A 26,967-nucleotide genomic window follows, 5' to 3' on the forward strand; every position below is an offset into this window, starting at 1 on the left:
CCCGGGCCGGTCCCGGGAAGGGTCAAAATGATTTCTTGCGGTGGTCATCCCACGCCACCAGGCAGGTCGCGGCCGGGGGAGTCACTTTTCCTCGCCAATTCCTAAGGATAGGGGAATGTCCCCCGGCGTCTGAAACTACATTCCCCACAATACATAAGTAATAACATCAGTAATAACACCACCTTCTTGCTGGGATACCTGTTTTATGGCATTTGCTTTTTGATACCAATTTTGTAAGCTAACCTTAAGATACAATTTTAGCATCTTAAACTCTTTCATTAACTGCAAGAATAGCTTTCCTATGGGATATATGGTTCTATTCCATATCTCACTTCAAAAGGCGGTTTTTAATTCTTTGCCATTTAGGCTACTGAAGTTTCATTTCATTCTAATATTGCACGTTGTCCATTCTGAATTCTGTAAGGATGGTAATTGTTCTACAGCAAATCTATGAGCAAATTATTAGTTCTCATTATGATTCCCAGTTTACATCAACTCTCAGGAAGGTTGTCATGTTTCCCCCACATGGGACTGCATCCCATGAATCCAATTCCAAAACTCCACTACACCAAAATTGGACTTGAATAAGAATGATAATGATTGGAGCTCACCTTCCAAAAGATGGACCCCATTGATATAAACGAATGTTCTTCAGTACAACCACAGGCCAGGCTGAAGCATTATTTATGTACATTTTTCTTCCAGTATAATACATACAGAGAAAAGTGTACAGAGAAAAGTATAGAGAGAAGTGTACAGAGAGAAGTGTACAGAGAAAAGCGTACAGAGAAAAGTATAGAGAGAAGTGTACAGAGAAAAGTATAAAGTGTACAGAGAAAAGTGTGCAGCTCTGAAAACCCTCCACCCCATAACAGCACCCAGATGATGAAACAGAACATTATCTGCCCATTAACAGTCTTCCTGTCTTTCTAGTCCCTGCCTACCCCCACCCCCAACCTCCCATCCCTCTCACTTCTCCACCACACCCCAAAGGTAAACAATATCCTAATTTCTAAGAGCACAAACTTGTGTGGCCTTTTTTTGTACTATACAATGAAATTATGCACTGTGTGGTGGCTTCTCTTGTCCTTCATATATCACATTTGTGAGATGCATCTATACTGTGTGTGGCTGTAGTCTGTTCATTCTCATTGCTGATATTTCGCATATGATATACCCTAACATACTCATTGATTCTACCGTTGCTGCGTAAGTGGGCAGTTTCCAACTTAGGGCTAGTATATAATAGTGCCGCTAAGAACATCCTGGTGCAAGTCTTCTGGCAAAAACATGTATACCACTGCTGAGTCACAGGGCATGTTATATGTCAGCTTTAGTAGATACTACTACCTGGTTTCCCAAAATGGTTGTACTAATTTATACCCTATCAGCAGCGTATTGAGTTTTTGTTCTTTATGTCCTTGGCAAGATTTGGTATCATCTTTTGTTGTAATTCATGTCATATTTTGAATTAATTTCTCTACGGTGGCTCATAATTAATGTTCACTTAAATAGCCAAACATAGGATTTCCATTAAAAATGTTTATAACAAATAAGAAAATGCTATGAAATATTTCTAAGTGAATTATTAAATAATTACAGGTGATGAGATAAGCAAAACAAAAAAATGCTCTAAAACAGCTATTACTTATGAAATTCTCATTCACTTAGTCTATAAATTAGAAAAATTATCTATATCTACTTATTTATAGGGATTTCCATATTTTAAATAGAAAAGTTATAGCATCATGGATACAGTTTGATTCTGTTGGTAAAAATAAACTAATAAATCCCCCTAAATATGTGTGAATATATGAACAACAATGAGGAAAGGTACAAAAAAAGTATATTACTCTATTCATGTCAGGTGTAAAGATGTTTGACTGTATACATTTTTGCACCATATTGTTTCAGTTACAGGTATTCATTATTTGCGATTCCTGGATCAGCATCAACACCACCTGGGGCCTTGTCAGAAATGCACATTTTCAGACCCTACCACAGCCCTAGGAGAATCAGAATCTGTATTTTAACAATACCCCAGTGTTTCATGTGCACATTCAAGTTTGAGAAGTACCACTGAGGTATTCAGTGTGCTATAAAGGATGTGATTACTCAGTTGATGATTTTTCACTAATGACTGTAATATTCAGGATGATCACATTAATAGTAGTCATTGCTCCTCTGTAGTTATACCTTGATGCCATTATGAGAAACAATATAACCTAAACCAAGAGAGATCTGCAGTGAGGTAGCCAAAAGAAACTAAAGCAAACCATGGCCAATGTTTCTCCTGAAAGCAAGCTACTTCATAAAACTCATCATGATTTCTTTCTATCAGTGTGTTAAAATGAGTAACAATTTTGGATTGCTTCCTCACAGGCGATACTGAAAAAGAATTTAATAGTTTCCAAGAGACTCATAATGTAGACAGAACCAGTGGAACAAGACAACTTGGAATCAACAAAAAGATTGTAACGAAGAGAATAGAGAAAGTGTGCAGTTTCAGGGTCTTAAAAGAAAATTCAGGCCGGGCACGGTGGCTCACACCTGTAATCCCAATACTTTGGGGAGCCAAGGTGGGCAGATCACCTGAGGTCAGGAGAAGGAGTTCGAGACCAGCCTGGCCAACATGGCGAAACCCTGTCTGTACTGAAAATACAAAAATTAGCCAGGCGTGGGTGGCACATGCCTGTAATTCCAACTACTCAGGAGGCTGAGGCAGGAGAATCGCTTGAACCTGGGAGGTGGAGATTACAGTGAGCTGAGATCATGCCAGTGCACTCCAACCTGGGCAACAGAGTGAGACTGTGCCAAAAAAAAAAAAAAAAAGGTAAAAGACAAGACAAGACAATCCACCTCAAATAAAAATGGCAAATATATATGAGCACCTTGGTGCAAGGCACTGTTTGGGCCTGTGGTACAAGATGTTTAACACTGATCTCAAAGAGCTTCCAAGCTACAGTAATAGACTAGAAACACAAAAACCGTACCAACCACTTACCACAGAAGTACTACCTGGTATACAGAATTCCCTGCCAAACGAACAGCTTATGATTAAATACACTGAGTTCTACAGTAAGGTCTTGCATTGAATATGTCTACTAGACAGCTGAAAGAGCGAAGCTGGAATTGAAGAAAAGACTCAGAGGGAGGGAGGTCTGCTTGGATGTGCTAGTTAAGCCAAGACAATGGCTAGGATAATCACAGGAGAGGACAGAGCAGAGAACCAAAGGCAAAAGTTTGAGGAACTTGAGAAAGGCAGCAATAGTAGCAGTTTGGAAACTTGATAAGCTTTTGTATTAGTGAAGCAAGGGAAGGAGAATTTCAAGGGAGAAAGTGGCCTCATCAAATATCCTCAAGGTACAATGTGAGCATTCAGAAAGAGCCATAGATATTAATGTTTCTGGAAGGTGCAGAGGGCAGATCACAGCAGGTCAATGGGCAAAATATTTGGAAAGAGACAGTGAACCACATCTAATTGGCAAATGATAGCATCAATTAAAACAAATTTTAAGTCAAAATCCATGCATTTGTTAGCCAGGCGTGGTGGCAGGCATGTGTAATCCCAGCTACTCGGGGAGGCTGAAGCACAAGAATTGCTTAATTAAGCCTGGGAGGCAGAGGTGGCAGTGAGCCAACATCACACCACTGCACTCCAGCCTGGGGGACAGACTCAAAAAAAAAAAAAAAAAAAAAAAAAACCGAAAAGAAACTGTGCATTTGTAAATAGAAAGCAGGGAGAGACTGCAGATGCAAGAAAGAGGTGATGTACTGGAGAAGAAGGAAGGTCCTGAGGGAGGTGTAGAATTCCGCAGAGGCCGAAGAGGAGACAGCCTTGGAAAGGGCCTGTGTCTCTTCTCTCCTGGTAAAGGAAACCTAATGAGACAGAGCTTCAAAAACAGTAGTTCTCAATCTCAGCTGACCATCACAATCACCTGAAGAACTTCAAAAATCCTGATACCCAGGCCATATTCCAAATGACATGAATCAAAATGTCTGGACAGTGGCATGCAAGAATTAGTATTTTTAAAGCTCCCCAGATGATTATAATGTGTAGTCCTGTTGAAAACTGCTCTAGACAAACTATGGAGAAAGACGAAGGAATTCCCAGCTAACGGCCTTTATCTTCTCATATGGTTGATCTACTAGGAATGGAAGGCATCAGGTAAACTGGGAGTTGAAGAAACTCAGGTGCTAAGAAACGAGCCAGATGCAGTCACCATAGAACCCATTAGTCGTGAGCCAAGGGAGAAAGGTGAAGTCTTTCTTTAAAGTTCAGTGGCTCAAAAGAGCAAAAGCAGTGGTGAAGGTAAATGTACAAGCAGAGATGGAGTCTAATCTAACCAGGGAGCCCAGGATGACTTATGAGGTTAACTGGGTGAGACAACTAATAGTCTCCAGAGTGGGCAGTTCTATAGGAGATGTAGAGGATGTTAAGCTGTCCTAATGAGGTGGGGTTACCTCGAGACTAAACAGACGAAGTACAATGTAACAAAGTCCAAGCCTGTTGATGACAAGGTCCAGAGTATGGCTGAAGCAATGTGGGATGGAGCAGGTGGTCTGGGACGCCCATACTGGGGGAGAAAAGGAGGCAGCGTAGGGCAGTACAAGTGGGCCAAGACAGGTAAATGTCATGACTAAATGGCAGTGAAAAATGGAGGTGGGGGAAATACAGATTCAAGGAGTCAACAGTGTGTCATTTCCAAGTTATGACTGGCACTGACTCCCAGCTTCCAACTTTCCATTGCCAGTTTTGACTAACGTAGGAAAAGTACTATCTCCATAGTATTTTTGGGGTGACAAAACTACCACATTAAAGTAGGGCAAAGGTAGAAAAAGTGACAGAGGTAACATCAGAGGTAATTGCCCACTACAGAAATGGGGAGTACACAGTGTAAAGAGGTAGTAAGCAGAAAACTAGAAAATTAGGAGTGGCACCGAGTGGCTAAAGATCCCATAAGGATATGGACAAGACTCGGAAGTAGCACATGCCCAGAGGCAGGGATACCTAGAGGAGAGACAGAAGAAGGGCATGACTGTGTCAGGGTGCTGTACATAAGTAATGAGAGAAAGAATCAACACTGGAAGGACCAGGTCCACCAGGAACATGGCACAAGAACAGGTCCAAACAGGCAGAACTAGGCCAGTCACAATCCAGATGCTTAACCAGGTACATTCCAACAGGTTGGGGGTAGTATGTCCCTCAAGAAATCTACCTTGCCTCAAAGACTCTCAACTCTTGGAGCCTCAATTAGGGGTGGACACTAGGAAGCTTCAGCAAACTGCAGCCCAGACAGGACTGAGCTCCAAGAACCATTTCAGTCCTTGACTACTACATTCACAGAATGAAAACAAAGTTGGAAGTAATAGGCATAATAGCCCCACTAAAATGGGGGGGAGGGTGGGGGTGCTTCATGTGGAAACAACTTTCCTATATTAACATGGAGTTGAGACACGAAATTAATCTTTGTAAGAATGAGCAAGGGTGGTATTCTAGAAACACTCCTTGCAAATCAAAGGAACCAGGCACTCACTCCTGATTTTTAGATACAGGTAGGATTTATCACTAAGCTCTGTTCAGGAGGGTTTCTCCTTCACGTGTGTATTCCATAATGACACATAAAAGATATTTTTGCCAATAAAAACTTATACACTGGCTGAGCACAGTGGTTCACGCCTGTACTCCCAGCACTTTCGGAGGCCAAGGCCAGTGGATCACCTGAGGTCAGGAGTTTGAGACCAGCCTGACCAACATGGTGAAATCCCGTCTCTACTAAAAATACAAAAATTAGCCAGGCATGGTGGCGCATGCCTGTAGTCCCAGCTACTTGGGAGACTGAGGTAGGAGAACTGCCTGAACCAAGGAGGTGGAGGTTGCAGTGAGCCGAGATTGTGCCATTGCACTCCAGCCTGCGCAACAAGAGTGAAATTCAGTCTCAAAAAAAAAAAAAAAGAAAAGAAAAAATTTATACTCTGTACTTGGAACACATTTTGTTTTGGGTTGAGACAGGGTCTCGCTCTGTCATCCAGGCTGGAGTGCAGTGGTGAGATCACAGCTCACTGTAATCTTAACCTTCTGGGCTCAGGTGATCCTCCTGCCTCAGCCTCTGGTTTACAAATTAGCTGGGCTCACAGGTATGTGCCACCACGGCCAACTACTTTGTAAGTTATCTGTAAAGACTGGGTCTCCCTATGTTGCCTTGGCTGGTCTCCAACTCCCGGGCTCAAGTGGTCCTCCCTCCTCAACCTCCTAAAGTGCTGGGATTATAGGCATGAGCAGGGCCAAGGAATACACTGTTACTCTTGGAAGTTCAAAGGTCTTACATACAGCACCCTTACCTCAGTTATGTTTACACAGCCCCTTGCTTTCCAACAAGTTCAGTAAAAGAACCCATAATGGTCCCATAGCCAAGTCTGCTTTGTGGTGTACCAAAGAAGGGGCACGAGTTACATAATACATCTTCTCAAAAACACTAGTAAGTCAGTTTTGAAAATGCAGATCTCTTGATGCAGTAAACTGCATAAAAAACATGATACTTCCCCTTATGATAAAAATAAAAGGTTCAAAGATGTTTAATTTTTTTATTTTAAAAATAAAATTGATTCATAAAGTGCAAGAAGAAGTCGTTTCTTTCCAGTAGTCTATATGCATCTTCAACAAGCTGTTAGAAAAAAGAAAAGAATTAGAAATACACAATCTGTAACTTCAAACTGTACTGTGGTATTAAACCATGAACCATAAGATCTGGTGTTATGACTAGAAAACTGAGGTCCTGAAAATTTATGATACACAGCTCTTCTGAAAATGCTAAGGCTGGATGCAAGGTTCCTGACTTCCAGGCCACTGCTCTTTCCACTTTACCAGGCTGCCAACAACCTAAGAATTCAGTTTGGAGTTTACAATCGCCAAGGCGAAGATGTGCTACCAAGGATGTTAAAATCACCTCTCCGGTTCCTTTTTTCTTTTGTTCTTTCCAGTGTTTTCTACAATGTTGTCAGGATGAGCGACATAGCACCGATAAGACATTCTCATTAAATAGTCAGTGAACTAAACTAAGACACCAAAGAGCAAGTTATTAGGGAATACACAACTTCCACCCTCTGGTGTCTGTGGGAGTAAGTCCTATCCTAGCCAGAGTTGATCCTAAGCTATCCGCCCGACCCCAAAGTCTCCCTTTGTAATGTCACTAAGTGTACTGCTCACCAACACTCCAGGACGAGCCGGCCATGGCAGGCGGGGACTGTGTGACAAGCCTGGCTCTGGCCACCGCCGGACCGGAGCTCCGGTGAGGACAGGGCAAGGTGGCCATGCGGTGGATCGAATAGGGCGGAAGGCGCGGAGTCTCAGGCCAGGTCCAGCTTCTTCTGCGTCGCCGCCAGCTTGTCCTGCAGCCTCCGTTTCCTCCAGTCCAAGTAGCGCCTCCGCAGTCGGTTCGCCTGCCAGCCCAAGAGTACTCCAGATGCGAAGGCTACTAGCACGGACAACTGCAGCGTCCTCTCCGACACCTCCGCCATGGCGGTAGCCGGCGTGCAGCGCGGTCTACGGCGCGGCGGCGGGGTCAAAAGGCGCCGCGCGTTCAAGTGTGGGGCGCAGGGCAAAAATGAGGCCAAGGCGGCGGGGCACGCCCCGCGCAGCCGGCAAGGCGTTGGTCCTCTTGAAACTCACTAATAGTCCCATCTGCCTCGCCTTCAACTGAAGACTTTCCCAGCCTTTGGACGACCCCACCTTCCCTTTCCTGAACCCCCACAACATTTCTTGTTGAGGCCTTACAACATTAGTTAACATTGCGGGGGTATCTTGCTAACCGGACAGTAGTAAGCTCTTCACAGCTCTGTTTTCTCTCAGCAATAGAATGGGAGTGACTTGTGTAACTTTAAATTTTCTGGTAACCTGTTTTTTAAAAAATAAAAACAAAAACATGGAATTGTTTTTAATAAAGTATTTACTTATCCCAACATATACAGGATGTTATTTCAACGTATAACTCGTTTTTAAATTATTAAGGATATGCTTTGTTTTTTTCCTACCAAGTCTTTGAAAACTGGTCTATATTTTACAGGGAATAGCGCATCTCAATTTGAACGCTGAATTTTCAATGGAGATACTTATCAGTGTCTAGATTTCACAAAATGTACAGTTGAAAAAGTAGATTCCCAAGCTGTTCTAAAAACACATTTTTCCAATAACCGAATGGAGTACCAATTTTTAGATTAAATTTAAATTCATTAAAATGTTTTAAAAATTAGAAACTCAGTTCTTCAGTCACACTCACTATATATGGAAACAGTGGCTACCATATTGGACAACCCACGTCTGGGGGCCATGCTGTACCAGAACTAACATGGGGTCAAAATTGTTGGGATAGGAAACAAACGCATTTCTAATGATGAAAGTCATTTTAACACCTCCTGGTGTTCAGGCCTTTGTGTAATCCCCTCCCCTTGAGTGTGGGTGTGACCTGTGACTTGCTTTTAACTAATATAATAAAGCAAAGGGGATGAGGATGTCACTCCTGTGATTACCACATATTTTAATCTATTCTCACAATGCTAATAAAGACATACATGAGACTGAGTAATTTATAAAGGAAAGAAGTTTAATTGACTCACAGTTCCACATGGCTAGGGAGGCCTCACAATCATGGCAGAAGGCAAAAGAAGAGCAAAGACACATCTCACATGGCAGCAGGCAGGAGAGCCTGTGCAGGGGAACTTCCGTTTATAAAACCATCAGATCTCATGAGGACATATTCACTGTCACGAGAACAGCATGGGAAAGACACCCCCTCATGATTCAGTTACCTCCCACTGGGTCTTTCTCATGACATGTGGGAATTATGGGAGCTACAATTCAAGATTTGGGTGGGGACACAGCTAAATCGTATCACTGTGTATATAAAATTTTTTAGCTAGTTAAAGACTCTCCTGTGGCTTGATGAAGTGGACATTCTGGAGAAGCTCATAGAACAAAGAGCTGCAGTGGCCTCTAGGAAAAACCTCCAGCCAACAGCCAGCAAAAAGCTAGAACCCTCAGTCCTAAAACCACAAGGAAATGAACTTTGCCCACAACCTGAATGAGCTTGGAAGCAGATTCTTCCCCATTTGAGCCTCCAGATGAAAACACAGCCTTACACATTCATTGCAGTCTTGTGAGACTATAACAGAGGACCCAGCTTAATTGTGCTTGGATTCCTGATCCATGGAAAATGTGAGATAATAAATGTGTATTGTTTTAAGTGACTACATTTGTGGTAATCTGTTACACAGTGTAATATATAGGAAAAAAAAGAGTGTTTTTCCCACTTTAATTCTCAATACAGACCACCTCTGGTCACTAAACAATACATTCAATACTCTGACACCAGAGTTGGGGTGAAGAAGACCTTTTTCCTATATGCCAATGAATTCTGCAGCAGACAACAGCTGGGTGTCCTCTAATTCAATTTAATTTTGACACTTACCTACCTGGATACAACATCAGGTCCCATAGGTTGAGGGCTCAGTCCCGCAAGACTTCGTCCTACTTCCAATGCCAATCACAAAGAGTAGGTTGTCACCTATGCTTCTGAAGAACCAGCTATAAATCAGGAATTCCAACAACTCCCTCCTTAGGTTTGATTAATTTTCTAAAGAGGCTTAGAGAACTCAGAAAAACACTTTACTTACTTTTACTCACTTATAATAAAGGATATTACAAAGGATATATTTAAACAGCCAGGTGGAAGAGATGGATAGCGTAAGGCATATAGGAAAGGGCATGGAGCTTCCATACTCTATTTAGGACCACTATCCTCCAGGAACTTCCACATGTTTAGCTATCCAAAAGCTCAATCAAACCCAATCCTTTTGGGGTTTTAAGGAAGCTTCATTACATAGGCATGACTGATTACATCATTGGCCATTGGCGATCAAATTAACCTTCAGGCCCTTTCTCCTCCCTGGAAACTGGGGAGTAGGGCTGAAAGTCTAATCATGCCCTAGTCTTTCCAGTGGCCAGTCCCTGTCCTAGGGACCTCCAGTCATCTCAATAGCATACAAAAGGCATTCTTATCAATCACTTGAGATTCCAAGGATTTTAGGAGCTGGTATGCCAGGAATCAGGAATGAAGACCATATATATGTGTTTGTGTGTGTGTGTGTGTATATATGTGTGTAGATATATATGTGTATATATACATATATGTGTGTATATATACATATATATGTGTATATATACATATATATGTGTATATATACATATATACACACACACATATACACACATATATATATTCACAATATCACAGACAGTAATATAAAATGAATAAAGCCCTGAAAGGAAGGTCAGCAAGTGGAACCTGAACTCAGCCTCTCTGTAGAGATCAGCAAATGGACTTTCACACTTGAGGCAAAAGGTATCTTAGGAGGGAGATGATAAGGACAGTGTTGGGTCCAATGTGAATTCACATCTGCCACACTTAATGTTCATTTACTCAACAAATATTTATTGAATGCTGCAGTGGGCATTGGGAATGTAAAGGTGAATACAACACAAGGTCGGCCCTTAGCTTAGCACAAAGTAGAAGAAGTAGAAAAAAAAATTATGACACAGTGTGATGAGTTGGAATATGTGTGTAAGTATGTTGCTTAGACTTATAAAAAGAAGAAAAAATCCTCATTATTGTAGTTTGGGAAAGCAAAACAAAACAAAACAAAACCCTCAGAGACATTCTTTCTCTTAAAATCCATCCAATCTCTCAGCCAATCCTGTTGGTTCTATTTTTAAAACATAGCCAGAATGAAATTGCTTCTTACCACTCTACTGCTACCAACAGATCCAAGCTGCTGTCACCTCTTTTCTGATTGCAATAGCCCTATCAGATTTCCATGGTTCTATATCTGTCCACCACATTCTCTTCTCAATACAGCAGCCAGAATGGGCCTTGGAAATCAGAAAAAGTTGAATCATGCCACTTGTGAAAGTTGATCATACCATTTGGGTCATTCTTGTCATACTCAATTAAAATAGATTTGAGAAGGCAGAGGGAAAGGCACTCAGGACACAAAACATTGCTCCAAGAATATAATTCTTTGCAAGCCTGGCTGCTGAAACTACCTGCTGTAACCTGAAACCAGTCTTATCTATAGCTACTGAAACAATCTCCTGGAGCTCTGAGAATAGTTTAACCCATTGCTGTCACTTACCAATCAAAACTTGTCAGTTCCTCAAAACTTTTCTAGGACCAAAGAACTTTCTGAGAGCAAAACATAACATTTCTCTTTTTACAATGAAACCTTCAAGCTTCTCTTTGTTCTGCAGACATACCGAAGATCACCCAGACTGTATGTATGTCCCAAGTTGCAATTCTGTCTTTCCAAATAAAATTTCCAAATTTCAGAGATTTGTCTCCATGTTTTGACTTTGACACACTCTTCTGCTAGAACTCTGCAGTGGCCAAAGCCCCTATGGTGGTCCCAAGTGTTCTGCAAGCCCGTTTCCCTTTCGCCCCTGAAGCTGTCACTGGCTTGCTCACTGTGTCTTGGGCTTACCAGGCAAGGTTCTACATAATAGCATTTGCATGGGTGGTCCCCCTACGTGGCATACTCTTCCCCAGATCCTTGAGTGGGTAACTTCCTCAACTCCTTTAAGTTTGTGCCAACTGTCACCTACTCAACTATTTAAAAATCACAGACTCAACCATCTCCCACTCAGGCACTCCTGATCCCCATGACCCTGTTCCGTTCTCCTCCAGAACTTGCTGTCTTCAACATGTATCATACTCAACTGTTTACTGTCTGTTTCCTGTGCTAGAATGTAAGCTGCTCCAGGGCAGGGATTTTTGTCTCCATTGTGGACTGGTGAATCCCAAGTGCCTAGAACAAGGACTGGCATATAACAGACACTCAGTAAATATTTGGTGTTGATGACAGTGGAGAGTGGTCAGGGATGGCTTCTGAGTGGATGGCTAAACTGTATCTTGAAAGATACCTCACAAACTGAGAAGAGACTAAATTTCTCTGTGTCTCACTTGACTCATTTGTAAAATAAGGAGTTTAGTGTTACTCAACAGCTCTAAGACATTTTAAAGAGCCACTTTTGGCAGCCTCAAGTTGCATACTTGGGCCACTGGTGTTACTGCAAATTTGAACCTCACTTGGAATTCTGGTCTCATCCCTAAGATGTCTTTAGACTAAAAATAGGCTAGATCATGTACACCAGAGTCTGGAATATGGGAAAGCCTTAGACACATAGAAATGGAAGAGAATATAGATATATTTTTGTTGAAGCAGAAGGAAACTCTGGCCACTGGGGAGAATACAGCTGCTGGGGAGAAGGCAGGGACATAAACTTTAAAATCCCTCTTAAAGAGCCACTGTGTCCCCAGCTTGCCACTTTGTGTTTTACCCCTGAGTGAATTGTTTCAATGGAGCATTTTAGTGAACTTCACAATGGTAAAGCAGCTTTGAGGTAATGCTTAAATTTGGATTAACAGGCTGAATAGTCAAGCATAGTAAGTTAATTGATTGCAAGAGTGCCTTTTGAAAGATGCATTAGCTGCTACTGTTGAGTTTGCTGTTTGAAGGGCTTACCAAGGGGAAAGACTTTACCATTTATAGTGTTAGATCTTTATTGCTTGTAAATAAGTTCATTTAAAGTGTATAAAAGAAATCAGTTTCCTCTGCAACTCCTAGACCCTAAACAACAAAATGATTACTTTATACCTTAAATTTAGCCCCATAAAAGGTATAGCCTTGCCATGACTAAAATGGAACACTCACCTCAATAAATCTTTGAGTTCTGGCCCTAAAGACTCTTGCTGGGCCTGTTTCACCCGAGACACAAGCAGACAACCCAGTGTCTTGGGAGTCTAATCACCAGGTCCTTTGTCTCCCATTATCTTCCTCTGAGCTGTTGGGAATGGGAAGGGAAACCCCTGTAGGGGTGGGTGATGTGCTCAAGTTCTTCACCTGCCCTGACCAGTACCAGCAGACACACACCCACAAGGCTGAGACTTAGAGGAGGTAGGCAGGAATACCAAGTAGACAGGCTAGGTGTGTCATTCCAAATGTGGATCATTTTCTCCCAGTGCAGGGCAAGAACACAAGGAGTTCCATAAGGCAAGGCTGAGCCTCGAGCTTTGATCCTTCTTTTTCACAGGAACAAGCACTTCAAGTCTGCCTCTCCATTCTGTAATTCTGAAGACACACTGTACAACAGCCTTCTATAACCCTTTCAGGAAGAACGGGAAAATCCTTCTGAGTACCTCCTATACCTAAGACCTTAAGTGAGAAACAGGAGTAGAAATGACAGGGAAGGGATTTTTGTGGGCTGAGAGAATGCATTTGTGAACATTCTGGGGCTGCAAAAAGCTGAATCAGGCTGAGTGCAGTGGCTTACACTGGTAATCTCAGCACTTCGAGTCTCCAGGGTGGGAAAACCACTTGCCTCCAGGAGTTTGAAACCAGGCTGGACAACATAGCGAGACCCTGTCTCTACAAAAAATAAAAAAATTTAGCCGGGTGTGGTGGTGCGTGTCTGTATTCCTAGCTACGTGAGAGGCTGAGGTGGGAGGACTGCTTGAGTTTGCAGTGAGCCATGATCTCATCACTGCATTCCAGCCTGGGTGGCAGAGTAAAACCCTGTCTAAAACAAAATTATTTTAAAAATGCTGAATCAGCAAGAGTTAGAGGAATAGGAGTGGAAGAAAGGTAGAACAAGAAGACAGAGCCTTGCAGGCCATGTCAATGACTTTGGATTTTATTCAGAGTGAAATGAACAGCCTTTTTTTTTTTTTTTTCTTTTTTTCTTAAGCAGGGGAATTGCATAATCCTGTTCACATAGTAATAACATTAATCTGATTTCAGATGGAGAATGGATTGGAAGTCACCAAGGATGGAAGCAGGGAGGCCAGTTGGGACACTATTCCAGTAGTTCACATAAAAGACAATAGTAGTGTAGCCTGTGATGGACGATGTTTGGTAGATTTGGTGTAGTTCTGTGCAGAAAACAAAAACACATGTGGGGGAGAAGAAAAGACACACACACAATACCTTTAAGGGTAAACAATCTTTATCCCATGTAAATGGCAATGCAGATACAATAAGCAAATGATATAATAAGCAAATTGATATAATAAGCAAATTGCAATGGGAAGGGAAGAAGGGAAAAGATATATATATATATCTATGTATATATACACTCACCAGACTATGGAGGATTCATTGCCAGACCGGGAAGCAACAGCCTGGGCTCCAGAGTTGGACACTACACTCATCAGACTATGGAGGATTCACCACCAGGCCGGGAAGCAACAGCCTGGCCTCCAAAGTCGGCCACTCATTCATGCACAGATGAGGAGAGGTCTCCTGAAGCTTCAGCATGGTCTGAGACCCTAGCTCTTTTTGTAACAAGTCATTAAGGCCCCTTGTGACTGGGCTCAAGGAACACAAAAAGGTCAACTTGTTTTTGTGATTGTCTATTGTTTTTCAATAACTAACATATAGGAATAGATTGAAATAGAGATTTCTCCGAAACAGCGCTGGATGAATGCCTCAAAGGGGCTCACACAACCTGTTCTGGGACTTGGTGACCATTATTTGTGTCCATGTTCAATTGAGTTCAAATTTAAAATTTAACTTTTCCTCCACAGGTGCAGATAATAAAGCAACTCCATCTTGCTAGTCTACCATATTGACTTCTGATTAACCTCTGTTCTGGAAATGCCTCTGAGATTTCTACTTTTTCTACTGTTCTTTCTTGCCTCTCTCTGAGGGGTTGATTTCAATTGTTACACATTCCTTCCCTGTGGTGTATAATCTTTGGGCCTGGGGGATAAGGACTCAGGGATCCACTATACCTTCTCATGGCTGCCAAAGTCTATCTATCACTTCTGTTTGTAAGTCCCTCTTAAATGTTTCTTTCTGAGAAGCCAGACATGTCAGCCTTCTTCTTTCACCTCTCAGCTTCCTGGGCTTTGGGGTTAAGTTTGCATAGACTTGCTCATCACAGAACATTTAGGGTTGACAGCTTTTTTCTTTTAGCACTGTAAAGATGTTCCATTGTTCTGGCTTATGTAGTTTTGGAAAAGAAGTCTGCTGTAATTCTTTTTTTTTTTTTTTTTTTTTTTTTTTGAGATGGAGTCTCGCTCTGTCACCCAGGCTGGAGTGCAGTGGTGTGATCTCAGCTCACTGCAAGCTCAGCCTCCCAGGTTCACACCATTCTCCTACCTCAGCCTCCCGAGTAGCTGGGACTACAGGTGCCCACCACCACACCTGGCTAATTTTTTGTATTTTTAGTAGAGATGGGATTTCACCATGTTAGCCAGAATGATCTTGATCTCCTGACTTCATGATCCACCTGCCTCAGCCTCCCAAAGTGCTGGGATTACAGGCATGAGCCACCATGCCTGGCCAGTCAGTTGTAATTCTTATCTGTATATAATGTATCTTTTTCCCAATAGCTGTTTTTAAGACTTTATAAGGATGTGTGAGCAATTGGTCATGATATATTTTGGTATGTTTTTACAAAGTTTATTCTGTTTCAGGTTTGTTGAATCTCCTGGATCTGTGGGCTTATAGTTTTTACCAAATTTAGAAAACTTCTGGCCATCCTTCCTTCAAATATTTTGTGTCTCTCTTTTTTCTATGACTTCCATTACATGCATCTTAGACTGATATCCCACAGATCACTGAGGCATTATTCTCTCTCTGTTCAGCAACTTTATTTCCTATACTTTGCCTGTAAATTCTAGTCACCTGTGCCTCCCAGGGTGCCAGTCTCCATCCCCTCAATTCAGTGGGGCTCTGTTTGCTTTTGCCTTCCCTGCACTGTGGCCTGGAAACTCTCTCCAGGCAGTAAACTGGAGCCATCGTAGGACTGAATTCACTTGTTTTGTTTCCTTTGGGGATCATAGTTCTGTGCTACCTGTTGTACCATGTCTGAAATTAGTTGTTCGATTAATTTTGTGCATTCTTAAATAGTTATTTATGGTGGGCAGGTAGTTCCTATGGCTTATAATCTTTCATGGGTGGACACAGTTAAAACGTTTTATATATTTTGGTATGTTTATTTGATTAATGTCTGCCCTTCTCCACTAGACTGTAAATTTCATGAGAGCAGGGACCATTTTTGTTTCTGTTTAACATGTTTCCTCATAGTATGTGCTTAATAAGTACTTGTAGAATAAGACAATTATTTTAGATAAAAAATATTTATTTAGAATGAGGAATCATAAAAATCATATTTAAAAATCAATTTAAAAAAAATTAACAAATACCATCAATAAGAATTTATCACTTTGTAGGCAAGTTAGAGCTGTGCCTGTAAAGCACAGCCTCTCTCAGCAATGCAGAGTTGGTTTTGTAAGACAGAGTTCAGAGATTGGAGATTTTCAAAAATAGGATGTTGGCTGAGTGCGGCGGCTCATGCCTGTAATCCCAGCACTTTGGGAGGCCAAGGTAGGCAGATCACTTGATGCCAGGAATCCATGACTAGCCTGGTTAACATGGTGAAACCCTATCTCTACAAAAAAATTACAAAAATTAGAGGGGCATGGTGGTGGGCGCCTGTAACTCCAGCTACTTGGGAGGCTGAGGCATGCAAATCGCTTGAACCTGGGAGGCAGAGGTTACAGCGAGTTGAGATCCTGCCACTGTACTCCAGCCTGGGTGACAGAGCGAGACACTGTCTCAAAACAAAAAACAAAAAACCCAGGAGTGTTTAGGGTGCTTTTTTGTTGTTATTGTTTTATTGTTTTATTTTTATTTTATTTATTTATTTTTAAATGTTTTTAAATGTTTAACTGTGAAAGCAAGTAACACCATTGATGGCTGGTTAACTTTCAGAAGCTTGTTCGCTGAATAGAGTGAACAACTGTTGCTAATTGGCTGATTTTAGGGAGTGTATTTACTGATGTGAAGTTGTCATGATTGATTAGGATGGGTTTAAAACTGGCTTCGGGCCGGGCGCGGTGGCTCAAGCCTGTAATCCCAGCACTTTGGGAGGCCGAGACGGGCGGATCACGAGGTCAGGAGATCTGAGACCATCCTGGGTAACACAGTGAAACCCCGTCTCTACTAAAAATACAAAAACTTAGCCGGGCGAGGTGGCAGGCGCCTGTAGTCCCAGCTACTCGGGAGGCTGAGGCAGGAGAATGGCGTGAACCCGGGAGGCAGAGCTTGCAGTGAGCTGAGATCCGGCCACTGCACTCCAGCCTGGGTGACAGAGCGAGACTCCGTCTCAAAAAAAAAAAAAAAAAAAAAAAAAAACTGGCTTTGGTCATTATTTGTTGCCATGGTCAGATAATAATAATTCCTTTCTAGGAGAATAGAGTTTTTTTTCCTTAATCCTCCTTTTTAATCATCCATCAGAGTTGCAGAAAATACTCTATGAATTCTCCAGAGCCTTACCACTGTTCCTGACTCTTCTTAAACATATGTTTTCATTTTCAGTGGTCTGATTTCCTGTTACCTATCAATCAACATATTCATCTTGTTTTGTCTTTGATCAATGAACATTTGTAACACTGGATAACAAACACTGAGCTATGAGAGAGACAAAAATAACTAATAATAAGATGGGACTAGTAGGCACTTAGAAACCAATCACCCAATATGTTTTCCAGGCTTGAAGACAAGTCTCAGATTTGTTGAGTCAATAACTTCCCAACACCTCAGGTAGACAGGTTGCCTTTTCTCTTAGTTGTCCCAGCACCATTGTTGAAAAGATTATCCTTTCACCATTGGATGGTTTTGGCAGCCTTGTCAAAAGTAAGTTGACCATTATGTCTGTCTTTACACCAATAACATGCTGCCCTGATTGCAGCAGTTTTGCAGTACGTTGAAATTAGATACTATGATTCCTCAACTTCAGTCTTCTTTTTCAAAATTGTTTTAGCTACTCTAGATCCTTTGCTTTTGTATAAAAGCTTTAGAATTATTTATTAAATCATCAATTTCTATTTCAAAAAATCTGCTGAGATTTTTATTATAATTGCATTGAATTTACAGATAAATTGGGGGAGAATTGATATCATAATGATACTGAGTGTTCTGATCCATAAACAAAGTATCTCTCTATATTTATTTATTTACTTCTTATTTCTCCTTATTAATGTTCTGTAGTCTTCTTCATAACAATTTTTCACTTAGATTTTCTCTAAATACGTAAAGATTTTTGATGCCACCGTAAATGGTAGTGTTTTTTACATTGTAATTTGTAATTTACAATTGTTTATTGGTCACATATGGAAATACATTTAATTTTGTATATTGCTTTTATGTACTCTGATATGACTAAACTTCTGGTATTGTTTCTCTAGATTCTTTGGAATATTCTATGTAGACAATCATGTTGTCTATGAATAAAGACAGTTTTGTTTCTTCCTTTCTAGTCTGTAAAATGTTTTCCTCTCTCACTTTATTGCACTTGCTAGGCCTCCAGTACAATGTGGAGTGAGTGGAAGTCCTTGCCTTGTTCTCAATCGTAGGGGGAAAGCATTCCACTTTTTCCCTTTTTTGTCAGAATTAAATTTTATTTCACATTGAAAGAAACCGTGAAAAGGATTTACATTTTCCCATATTGCAGCACAACATCTTAATGAATGAAATATTTCTTGCCATAATAAGATCTTGTTAGTTTGAATAACTGAAACAACTGTTTATGTTCTTCAAGGTAAGGCAAAATGACTTAGCAAATAGTGGTTTAAAAGTTTTAAATCCAGACATAAACATATGGCTTCATTATTAACATCCTTTATAGTCCATTACAAAATTATTCCCACTCTCAATTAGCACCCATTTACAAAGATGCATTCCTAACATTGTTTTGGTCAGTTGGAAAACAGCAGAAAAATTAAAGCTCAGAAATCTCAGGCTTACATTTTTGCTGCATATTAAACTGTGTGGTAACTACACCATACATATACAGTTCTAGCTAATCTTTATTACCCACAAATTTGTTTTCAAATAATTTTTACTAATCTGAAAAATTTGACTATTTAAAAGCAAATGACTGTAGTTTTTATGTTTGCACAAAATACTAATTTTTAAGCCATTTATGCTAATATTTTAGAAAAGACATTTTAAAAATGCATTCAGAATGTCAATTCTGATATTTTAAAAAGTTAAAAATAAAAATTAAAAGTTATTCAGAAAAGTGAAATTTTCAAGTAAGTTCATTAGCAAATAAAATAATGCAAATTTTCTAATAGATTGCTCATTTTATACAGTAGTTGGCTTCAAAAATACATACAAAATAAGTAAATGTAAACATTTACTTATTTAGTAACAAGGAGAATCATCTTAGAAATTAGTTTTGAGTTCAGTCTTAAATATTTCAGAACATACTAGAATATGACCTATTCATTCTTTCAGTTGATTACAGAAAAATAAAACCACATAATTATTTATGTTAACTGGATTAACAATTCTAATTACTAAATAGGTCTAGATTTGGGCTAACGTACAGTTTTTTTAAATATGTAGGAAATTTTGAGTAATATTTACTCTCTTTGTAAAGTATACATACACTTTAAATACCATGTGTTTGTAATTCAGGATGTCAAATTATAGCATGCATTGAGAATACATGTCTATGGCAGGGAGATAGTATTTGGTCTGTTAGGGATAGTAAAGGAAGAAAGAATATTTCTTGAGAGAAAAAAAGAATATTAAATAGAAACATCAGGGAAAAGAAAAGCCTGGTCCTCAAAATAAAAGGGCCATTAATTGAAGAGAGCACTTAAAAGCATTATCTCTGTTATTAGGAATAATGAAATACTACCTTATTCTTACTACATATTACAATCATGTATATTTGTGCTGAGTGTGTATATATATTTACACAATTCAACATATATATTTATGTATATTTATTTATACACAAACTACATGTAGTATAGTATTTTTATAGTGTGTATATATATAGTATAGTATATATATAATGTGTGATTGTGTGTGTGTGTGTGTGTGTGTGTGAGTGAGAACATGTGGTGTTTGATTTTCTGTTCCTGTGTTAGTTTGCTGAGGATGATGGCTTCCAGTTTCATCCATATCCTTGAAAAGGACATGATTTCATTCTTTTTATGGCTGCATAGTATTCCATGGTGTATATGTGCCATATTTTCTTTATCCGGTCTATCATTCATGGGCATTTGGTTTGGTTCCATGTCTTTGCTATCGTGAATAGTGCTATAATAAACATACATGTGCATGTGTCTTTATAGTAGAATGATTTATATTCCTTTGGGTATATACCCAGTAATGGGATTGCTGGGTCAAATGGCATTTCTGGTTCTAGATCCTTGAGAAATCACCACAATGTTTTCCACAATGGTTGAACTAATTTACATTTCCACCAACAGTGTAAAAGCGTTCCTATTTCTCCACAGACTCGCCAGCATCTATTGTTTCTTGACTTTTTAATAATTGCCATTCTGACTGTCATGAGATGGTATCTCATTGTGGTTTTGATTTGCATTTCTCTAATGATCAGTGATGATGAGATTTTTTTTTCATATGTTTGTCATCCGCATAAATGTCTTCTTCTGAGAAGTGTTCAGATCCTTTGCCAACTTTCTGATGGGGTTGTTTGTTTATTTCTTGTATATTTGTTTAAGAATCCTTGTAGATTCTGGATATTAGACCTTTGTCAGTTGGGTAGATTGCAAAATTTTTCTCCCATTCTGTAGGTTGCTTGTTCACTCTGATGCTAGTTTCTTTTGCTGTGCAGAAGCTCTTTAGTTTAATTAGATCCCATTTGTCACTTTTGGCTTTTGTTGCACTGCTTTTGGTGTTTTCATCATGAAGTCTTTGCCCATGCCTATGTCCTGAAGGGTATTGCCTAGGTTTTCTTCTAGGGTTTTTATGGTTTTGCATTTTACATTTAAGTCTTTAATCCATCTTGAGTTAATTTTTGTATAAGGTTTAAGGAAGGGATCCAGTTTCAGTTTTCTGCATATGGCTAGCCAGTTTTCCCAGCACCATTTATTAAATAGGGACTCTTTTCCTCATTGATTGTTTTTGTCAGGTTTGTCGAAGATCAGATGGTTGTAGATGTGTGGGGCTATTTCTGAGGCCTCTGTTCTGTTCCATTGGTCGACATGCCTGTTTTGGTACCAGTATTATGCTGTTTTGGTTATTGTAGCCTTGTAGTATAGTTTGAAGTCAGGTAGCATGATGCCTCTAGCTTTGTTCTTTTTTCTTAGGATTTTCTTGGCTATAAGGGCTCTTTTGGGGTTCCACAGGAAATTTAAAGTAGTGTTTTTCTAATTCTGTGAAGAAAGTCAACGATAGCTTGATGGGAATAGCATCTGAATCTATAAATTACTTTGGGCACTATGGCCATTTTCACAATATTGATTCTTCTTATCCATGAGCATGGAATGTTTTCCCATTTGTTTGTGTCCTCTCTTATTTCCTTGAGCAGTGGTTTATATTTCTCCTCGAAGAGGTCCTTCATGTCCCTTGTAAGCTGTATTCCTAGGTATTTTATTCTCTTCGTAGCAGTTGTTAGTGGGAGTTCATTCATGATTTGGCTCTCTGCTTGTCTGTTGTTGGTGTATAGGAATGCTTGTGATTTTTGGACATTGATATTGTACTATCAGACTTTGCTGAACTTGCTTATCAGCTTAAGGAGTTTTGGGGCTGAGACGATGGCATTTTCTATACAAACAATCATGTCATCTGCAAACAGAGGCAATCTGACTTCTTCTCTTTCTATCTGAATATGCTTTATTTCTTTCTCTTGCCCGATTGCCTGGCCAGAACTTCCAATACTATGTTGAATAGGAGCATCAAGAGAGGGCATCCGTGTCTTGCAGCGGTTTTCAAAGGGAATGTGTCCAGCTTTTGCCCATTCAGTATAATATTGGCTATGGGTTTGTCATAAATAGCTCTTATTATTTTGAGATTGTTTCATCAATACCTGGTTTATTGAGAGTTTTTAATATGAAGCGATGTTGAATTTTGTCAAAGGCCTTTTCTACATCTATAGAGATAATCATGTGGTTTTTGTCATTGATTCTATGTGATGGATTACGTTTACTGATTTATGTATGTTGAACCAACCTTGCATCCCAGGGATGAAGCCAATTTGATCATAGTTGATAAGCTTTTTAATGTGCTGCTGAATTCAGTTTGCCAGTATTTTATCAAGGATTTTCGCATCAATGTTCATCAGGGTTATTGGCCTGAAGTTTTCTTTTTTTGTTGTGTCTCTGCCAGGTTTGGGTATCAGGATGATGCTGGCCTCATAAAACAAGTTAGGGAGGAGTCCCTCATTTTTAATTGTTTGGAATAGTTACAGAATAAATGGTACCAACTCCTCTTTGTACCTCTGGTAGAATTTGGCTGTGAATCTGTCTGATCCTAGGCTTTTTTTTGGTTGGTAGGCTATTAATTACTGCCTCAATTTCAGAACTTGTTATTGGTCTATTCAGGGATTCAGCTTCTTCCTGCTTTAGTCTTGGGAGGGTGTTTGTTTCCAGGAATTTATTCATTTCTTCTAGGTTTTCTAGTTTATTTGCATAGAGGTGTTTATAGTATTCTCTGATAGTAGTTTGTATTTCTGTGAGATCAATGGTGATATCGCCTTTATTTTTTTTATTGTGTCTATTTCATTCATCTCTCTTTTCTTCCTTATTAGTCTAGCTAGCAGACTATTTTGTTAATTTTTTCAAAAAAACAACTCCTGGATTCATTGATTTTTTTAAGAGTTTTTCATGGTCAATACATGGTGACATTTTAGCAATTTTAGAATAAATCCATAGACTAAATCACAGCATGCATAAATCATTTATATCTTAATGGCTCATTTAATTATTTTATTTTATTTTACTTTTTTTAGAGACAGGGTCTTGCTCTGTTGCCCACGTTAAAAGGCAGTGGCAATCATAACTCACTATAGCCTTGGACTCCCAGGCTCAAGTGATCCTTCTGTCTCAGCCTCTTGGGTAGTTGAGACTACAGTTGTGCACCACCACATCCTGCTAAATTTTTAATTTTTTGTAGAGACAGGGTCATACTGTGTTGCTCAGGCTGGTCTTAAACTCCTGGCCTCAAGTGATCCTCCCCCTTTGACCTCTCAAAGCACTGAGATTACAGGCTTGAGCCACCATGCCTGGCCTTAACTGTTCATTTAAACCTGAACAAATGTTCATTAAGCATACTAGTAATTTTTTTTTTTTTTGAGCTCTTTAACCCAGGCTGGAGTGCAGTGGCTCCATCTCAGCTCACTGCAACCTCTGCCTCCAAGGTTCAAGCAATTCTCCTGCCTCAGTCTCCCGAGTAGCTGAGATTACAGGCGTGCACCACCATCGCTGGCTAATTTTTGTACTTTTTGTAGAGATGGAATTTCACTAAGCTAGCTTCTTTTTCTCAAACATAATTATTAAAATAAGTGAAAAAACTTCATTTATTGTAATACTGATATATTCTACCATATATCTGTGTATAGAAATGTACAGAAACTTAAAAGATCATAATTGCCCATGAGGAGCCATAAGTTAGTTCATGCCATTGGCGTGTATTTGCAAAACATTTTCACACTGCAAACATTAGAAGTTTAAAGATCTGGCTGGGGGAAAGGTTTATACTCTACTACAGTGATGCTGGTGTATTTCTGCAGAAGGCCTTTGTAGTGAAATCTATCAACAGGAGGTAGGAGTTTATCAACAAATTGCTTGATAGCCATCATTTCCTGGCGACAAGCTGTGCATCACGCCTATGAAGGTTTTGAAGTTTACTTTGGCTGGATATACCAATGCTTTCAGATTTTCAACAGTAAGAAAACCAAACATTAGTGAAACTAAAGGATCACAATTTCCAAGGCACTGGAGAATAGAAATATCTCTATTTGTGCCACAATGGCACCCTGTAGAAATGGATCCCAAAGTGGGCAACTCAGTTGCCCAAAGTCAGCAACTGAGTGCAGTGACACTCGGTGCTGGTTGCTGCTTTGTGGTAAAAGATGTACATAAAGACAAGAGCTCCTCCTTGAGAAAATCCTCCCAAAACAATTCTGTAGAAGAAATGCCATTCTTCACCTCTTGATTTATCAATGCTTTTACATTTTCTGTTGCCTGTTTAATTCCAGGTTCACCCTTCCGTGAATCTAGCGAAAGTCGTAAAATATCAAACCAAGAGGTCATAGGCAGATTCATACTGAATGTAGCAGGCACGACTGTTACATAACTGGAGCATGCAGGCAGATATATTGATATGTGAACTGATACATGCAAAGGTTTCTATCCATCCATGCCTTGTGTCTCTCAATCTATAAAAGCAAATCATCTCGATTTAAGACCCTCTCCACTGATGCCCGTCCCTTCAATCTGGGACTGGGCAGCTGGAGGTCCTGAGGGTCCCATGGGTTACATTCTGTCCCCAGTGCAGAGGGCTCCAGGAAAAGGAAGGCTGTGATGCCCGCACCTTCCCCACACGGCACAAGCCCAGTCTATTGGACCATCCACAGCCTACCCTGGGCAGGGCAGAGCCTCAATTTTTCAATATTAAGAATGATTTTAGGTCTGGGAGTTTTACAGATGGAGTTTAACAAACACCACATGTTCTCACTTGTAAGTGGGAGCTAAATGATGAGAACACATGGACACGTAGAGGGGAACAACACACACTGGGGCCTATTGGAGGGTGGAGAGTGGGAGGAGGGAGAATATCAGGAAAAACAACTAATGGATACTAGGCTCAATAACTGGGTGATGAAATAATCTGTACAACAATCCCCATGACACACAGTTACTTATGTAACAAACCTGCACATCCTGCACATGTACCCCTGAACTTAAAATAAAAGTTAAAACACAAATTAAAAAAAAAAAAAAAAAAAAGGCCGGGCGCAGTGGTTCACGCCTGTAATCCCAGCACTTTGGGAGTCCAAGGCGGGCAGATCACAAGGTCAGGAGATCGAGACCATCCCGGCTAACACGGTGAAACCCTGTCTCTACTAAAAATACAAAAAATTAGCTGGGCGTGGTGGCGGGCGCCTGTAGTCCCAGCTACTCAGGAGGCTAAGGCAGGAGAGTGGTGTGAACCCGGGAGGCAGAGGTTGCAGTGAGCCAAGATCATGCCACTGCACTCCAGCCTGGGTGACAGAGTGAGACTCTGTCTCAAAATAAATAAATTTAAAAATGCAGGTTAAAGAAGTTTCCTTTTATCCTTAGTTTTCTGGGAGTCTTTACCCTGAAAAGAGGTTACATCTGGCACATGCTTTTAGCATCTATTCAGATGATCATATGATTTTTCTCCTTTAGTCTACAGATATCATGAATGACACTGATTCAATTTCAAATGTTGAATCAGCCTTAAATTCTTGGGATAAATTGCACTTTGTCATGTCCTTTGTTGTTTCCTTTATTACTGTTATCTGTGCTCAATTTTATTGATTTCTGCTTTTTGTTTTTTTGTTTTTTAAGACAGAGTCTTGCTCTGTTGCCCTGGCTGGAGTGATCTCTGCTCACTGCAATCTCTGCTCACTGCAAGTGATTCTCCTGCCTCAGCCTCCCAAGTAGCTGGGACTATAGGCATGTGCTAAAACATTCGGCTGATTTCTGCTTTTATCTCTTGTATTTTCTTCTTTCTGCCTGTTTTAAGTTTAATTTGCTCTTTTTTCCCCTAGTTTCCTAAGGTGGAAGCTTAGATTATTAATTCAAGCCCTGTTTTATATTTAATGCTACGCATTTCCTCTAATGGCTAATTTAACTACATTCCACACATTTTGATATCTTATGTTTTTATTTTCATTCAATTAGAAATATTTTCTGATTTTCCTTGTAGAGTTCTCTTTAAAACGTGGGTTATTTATAACTGTGTGATTTAATTTCAAATATTTGAAAATTTTCCAGATTTTTTTGCTTTATGCATTTGAAAGTATATTGTTAGCATCATGCTAATTTGGAATTATTATCTCTTCCTGGTTGATTAACTCTATCATTACAAAATATCCCTCCAGTTCTGGTGGTTCTTATTTTAAACTATCTTATTTCTTATATTAATAAAACTAAAATGTCTTTCTTTTGGCTTTCATTTACACAGGATATTTTTCCATCCTTTTGCTGTCAACCTTTTTGTATCCTTATATTTGTGATGTTTCTCTTGTAAGCAGCAAATAATTGTAGTTGTCTGTTAGTCCAGTCTGACAACATAATTGAGGTATTTTGCCTCTCTATTTTTATTGTAACTATTGATATATTTGGCTTTACATCTATCATCTTACTATTTGTTTTTCATTCATTCAATCTCTTCTATGTTCCTTTTTCTTTTTATTCTTTTTTTTGAAATAAGTATTTTTATTATTCTTTTTTCTCTATTAGCTTATTAATTATATGTTTATTTACTTTCACTATTTTCTTTTTTTTTTTTTGGAGACAGTCTCACTTTGTCACCTAAGCTGGAGGGCAGTGGTGCAATCTCAGTTCACTGCAGCCTCGACCTCCCAGATTCAAGCAATCCTCCTGCCTCCGTCCCCCAAGTAGCTGGGACTACAGGTGCACAACACCATGCCCGGCTAATTTTTGCATTTTTTATAGAGATGGGATTCCACCATGTTGCCCAGCCTGGTCTCGAACTCCTGAGGTCAAGTGATCTGTCTACCTCACAACTGCTCAGTGCAGCAGTTGTGAACCAGCCTCATTTCTTAGCTGTCTCCCCTGCCTGTGGGCGGCAAGCCACCCAGGTGTCAAGGCAAGAACCGAGGGCACAAGCTGTTCCAGTATAATAAAGAAAATATACAGAATAAGAATAGTTATACTAGAAATAGATTATAGATGTGATTATATATGAATATCGTTCATCACTAGTTTGTAACATTATTCTGTTCCAATATTATACTAATCTTTGTTCTACAATTATAACCTAGGAAAAATCAGGCCATGCAGAGATAGGAGTTGAAGGGACATGGTGAGAAGTGACTAGAAGACAAGAAGAGTGTGAGCCCTCTGTTACGCCTGGAAAGGGCCACTAGAGGGCGCC

The 26,967-nt window shown here is 39.9% G+C and overlaps 1 protein-coding gene and 1 pseudogene across 1 annotated transcript; both read right to left on the reverse strand.

Annotated features, from left to right (window-relative positions):
• Nucleotides 1–6,571: 6,571 nt before the first annotated feature.
• MTLN (mitoregulin) lies at nucleotides 6,572–7,789 on the reverse strand. The gene is given in 4 exon segments (XM_045368877.2): nucleotides 6,572–6,665; nucleotides 7,208–7,620; nucleotides 7,623–7,735; nucleotides 7,738–7,789. Coding segments are annotated over 3 exon segments (438 nt in total). The 3' UTR covers nucleotides 6,572–6,665; nucleotides 7,208–7,347.
• Nucleotides 7,790–23,545: 15,756 nt separating this feature from the next.
• On the reverse strand, nucleotides 23,546–24,273 carry LOC123568346 (acyl-protein thioesterase 1 pseudogene; annotated as a pseudogene).
• Between the last annotated feature and the right edge of the window lie 2,694 nt (nucleotides 24,274–26,967).

This window comes from Macaca fascicularis, chromosome 13 (assembly GCF_037993035.2).
Source record: "Macaca fascicularis isolate 582-1 chromosome 13, T2T-MFA8v1.1".
In the NCBI taxonomy this organism is placed as follows: Eukaryota; Metazoa; Chordata; class Mammalia; order Primates; family Cercopithecidae; genus Macaca; species Macaca fascicularis.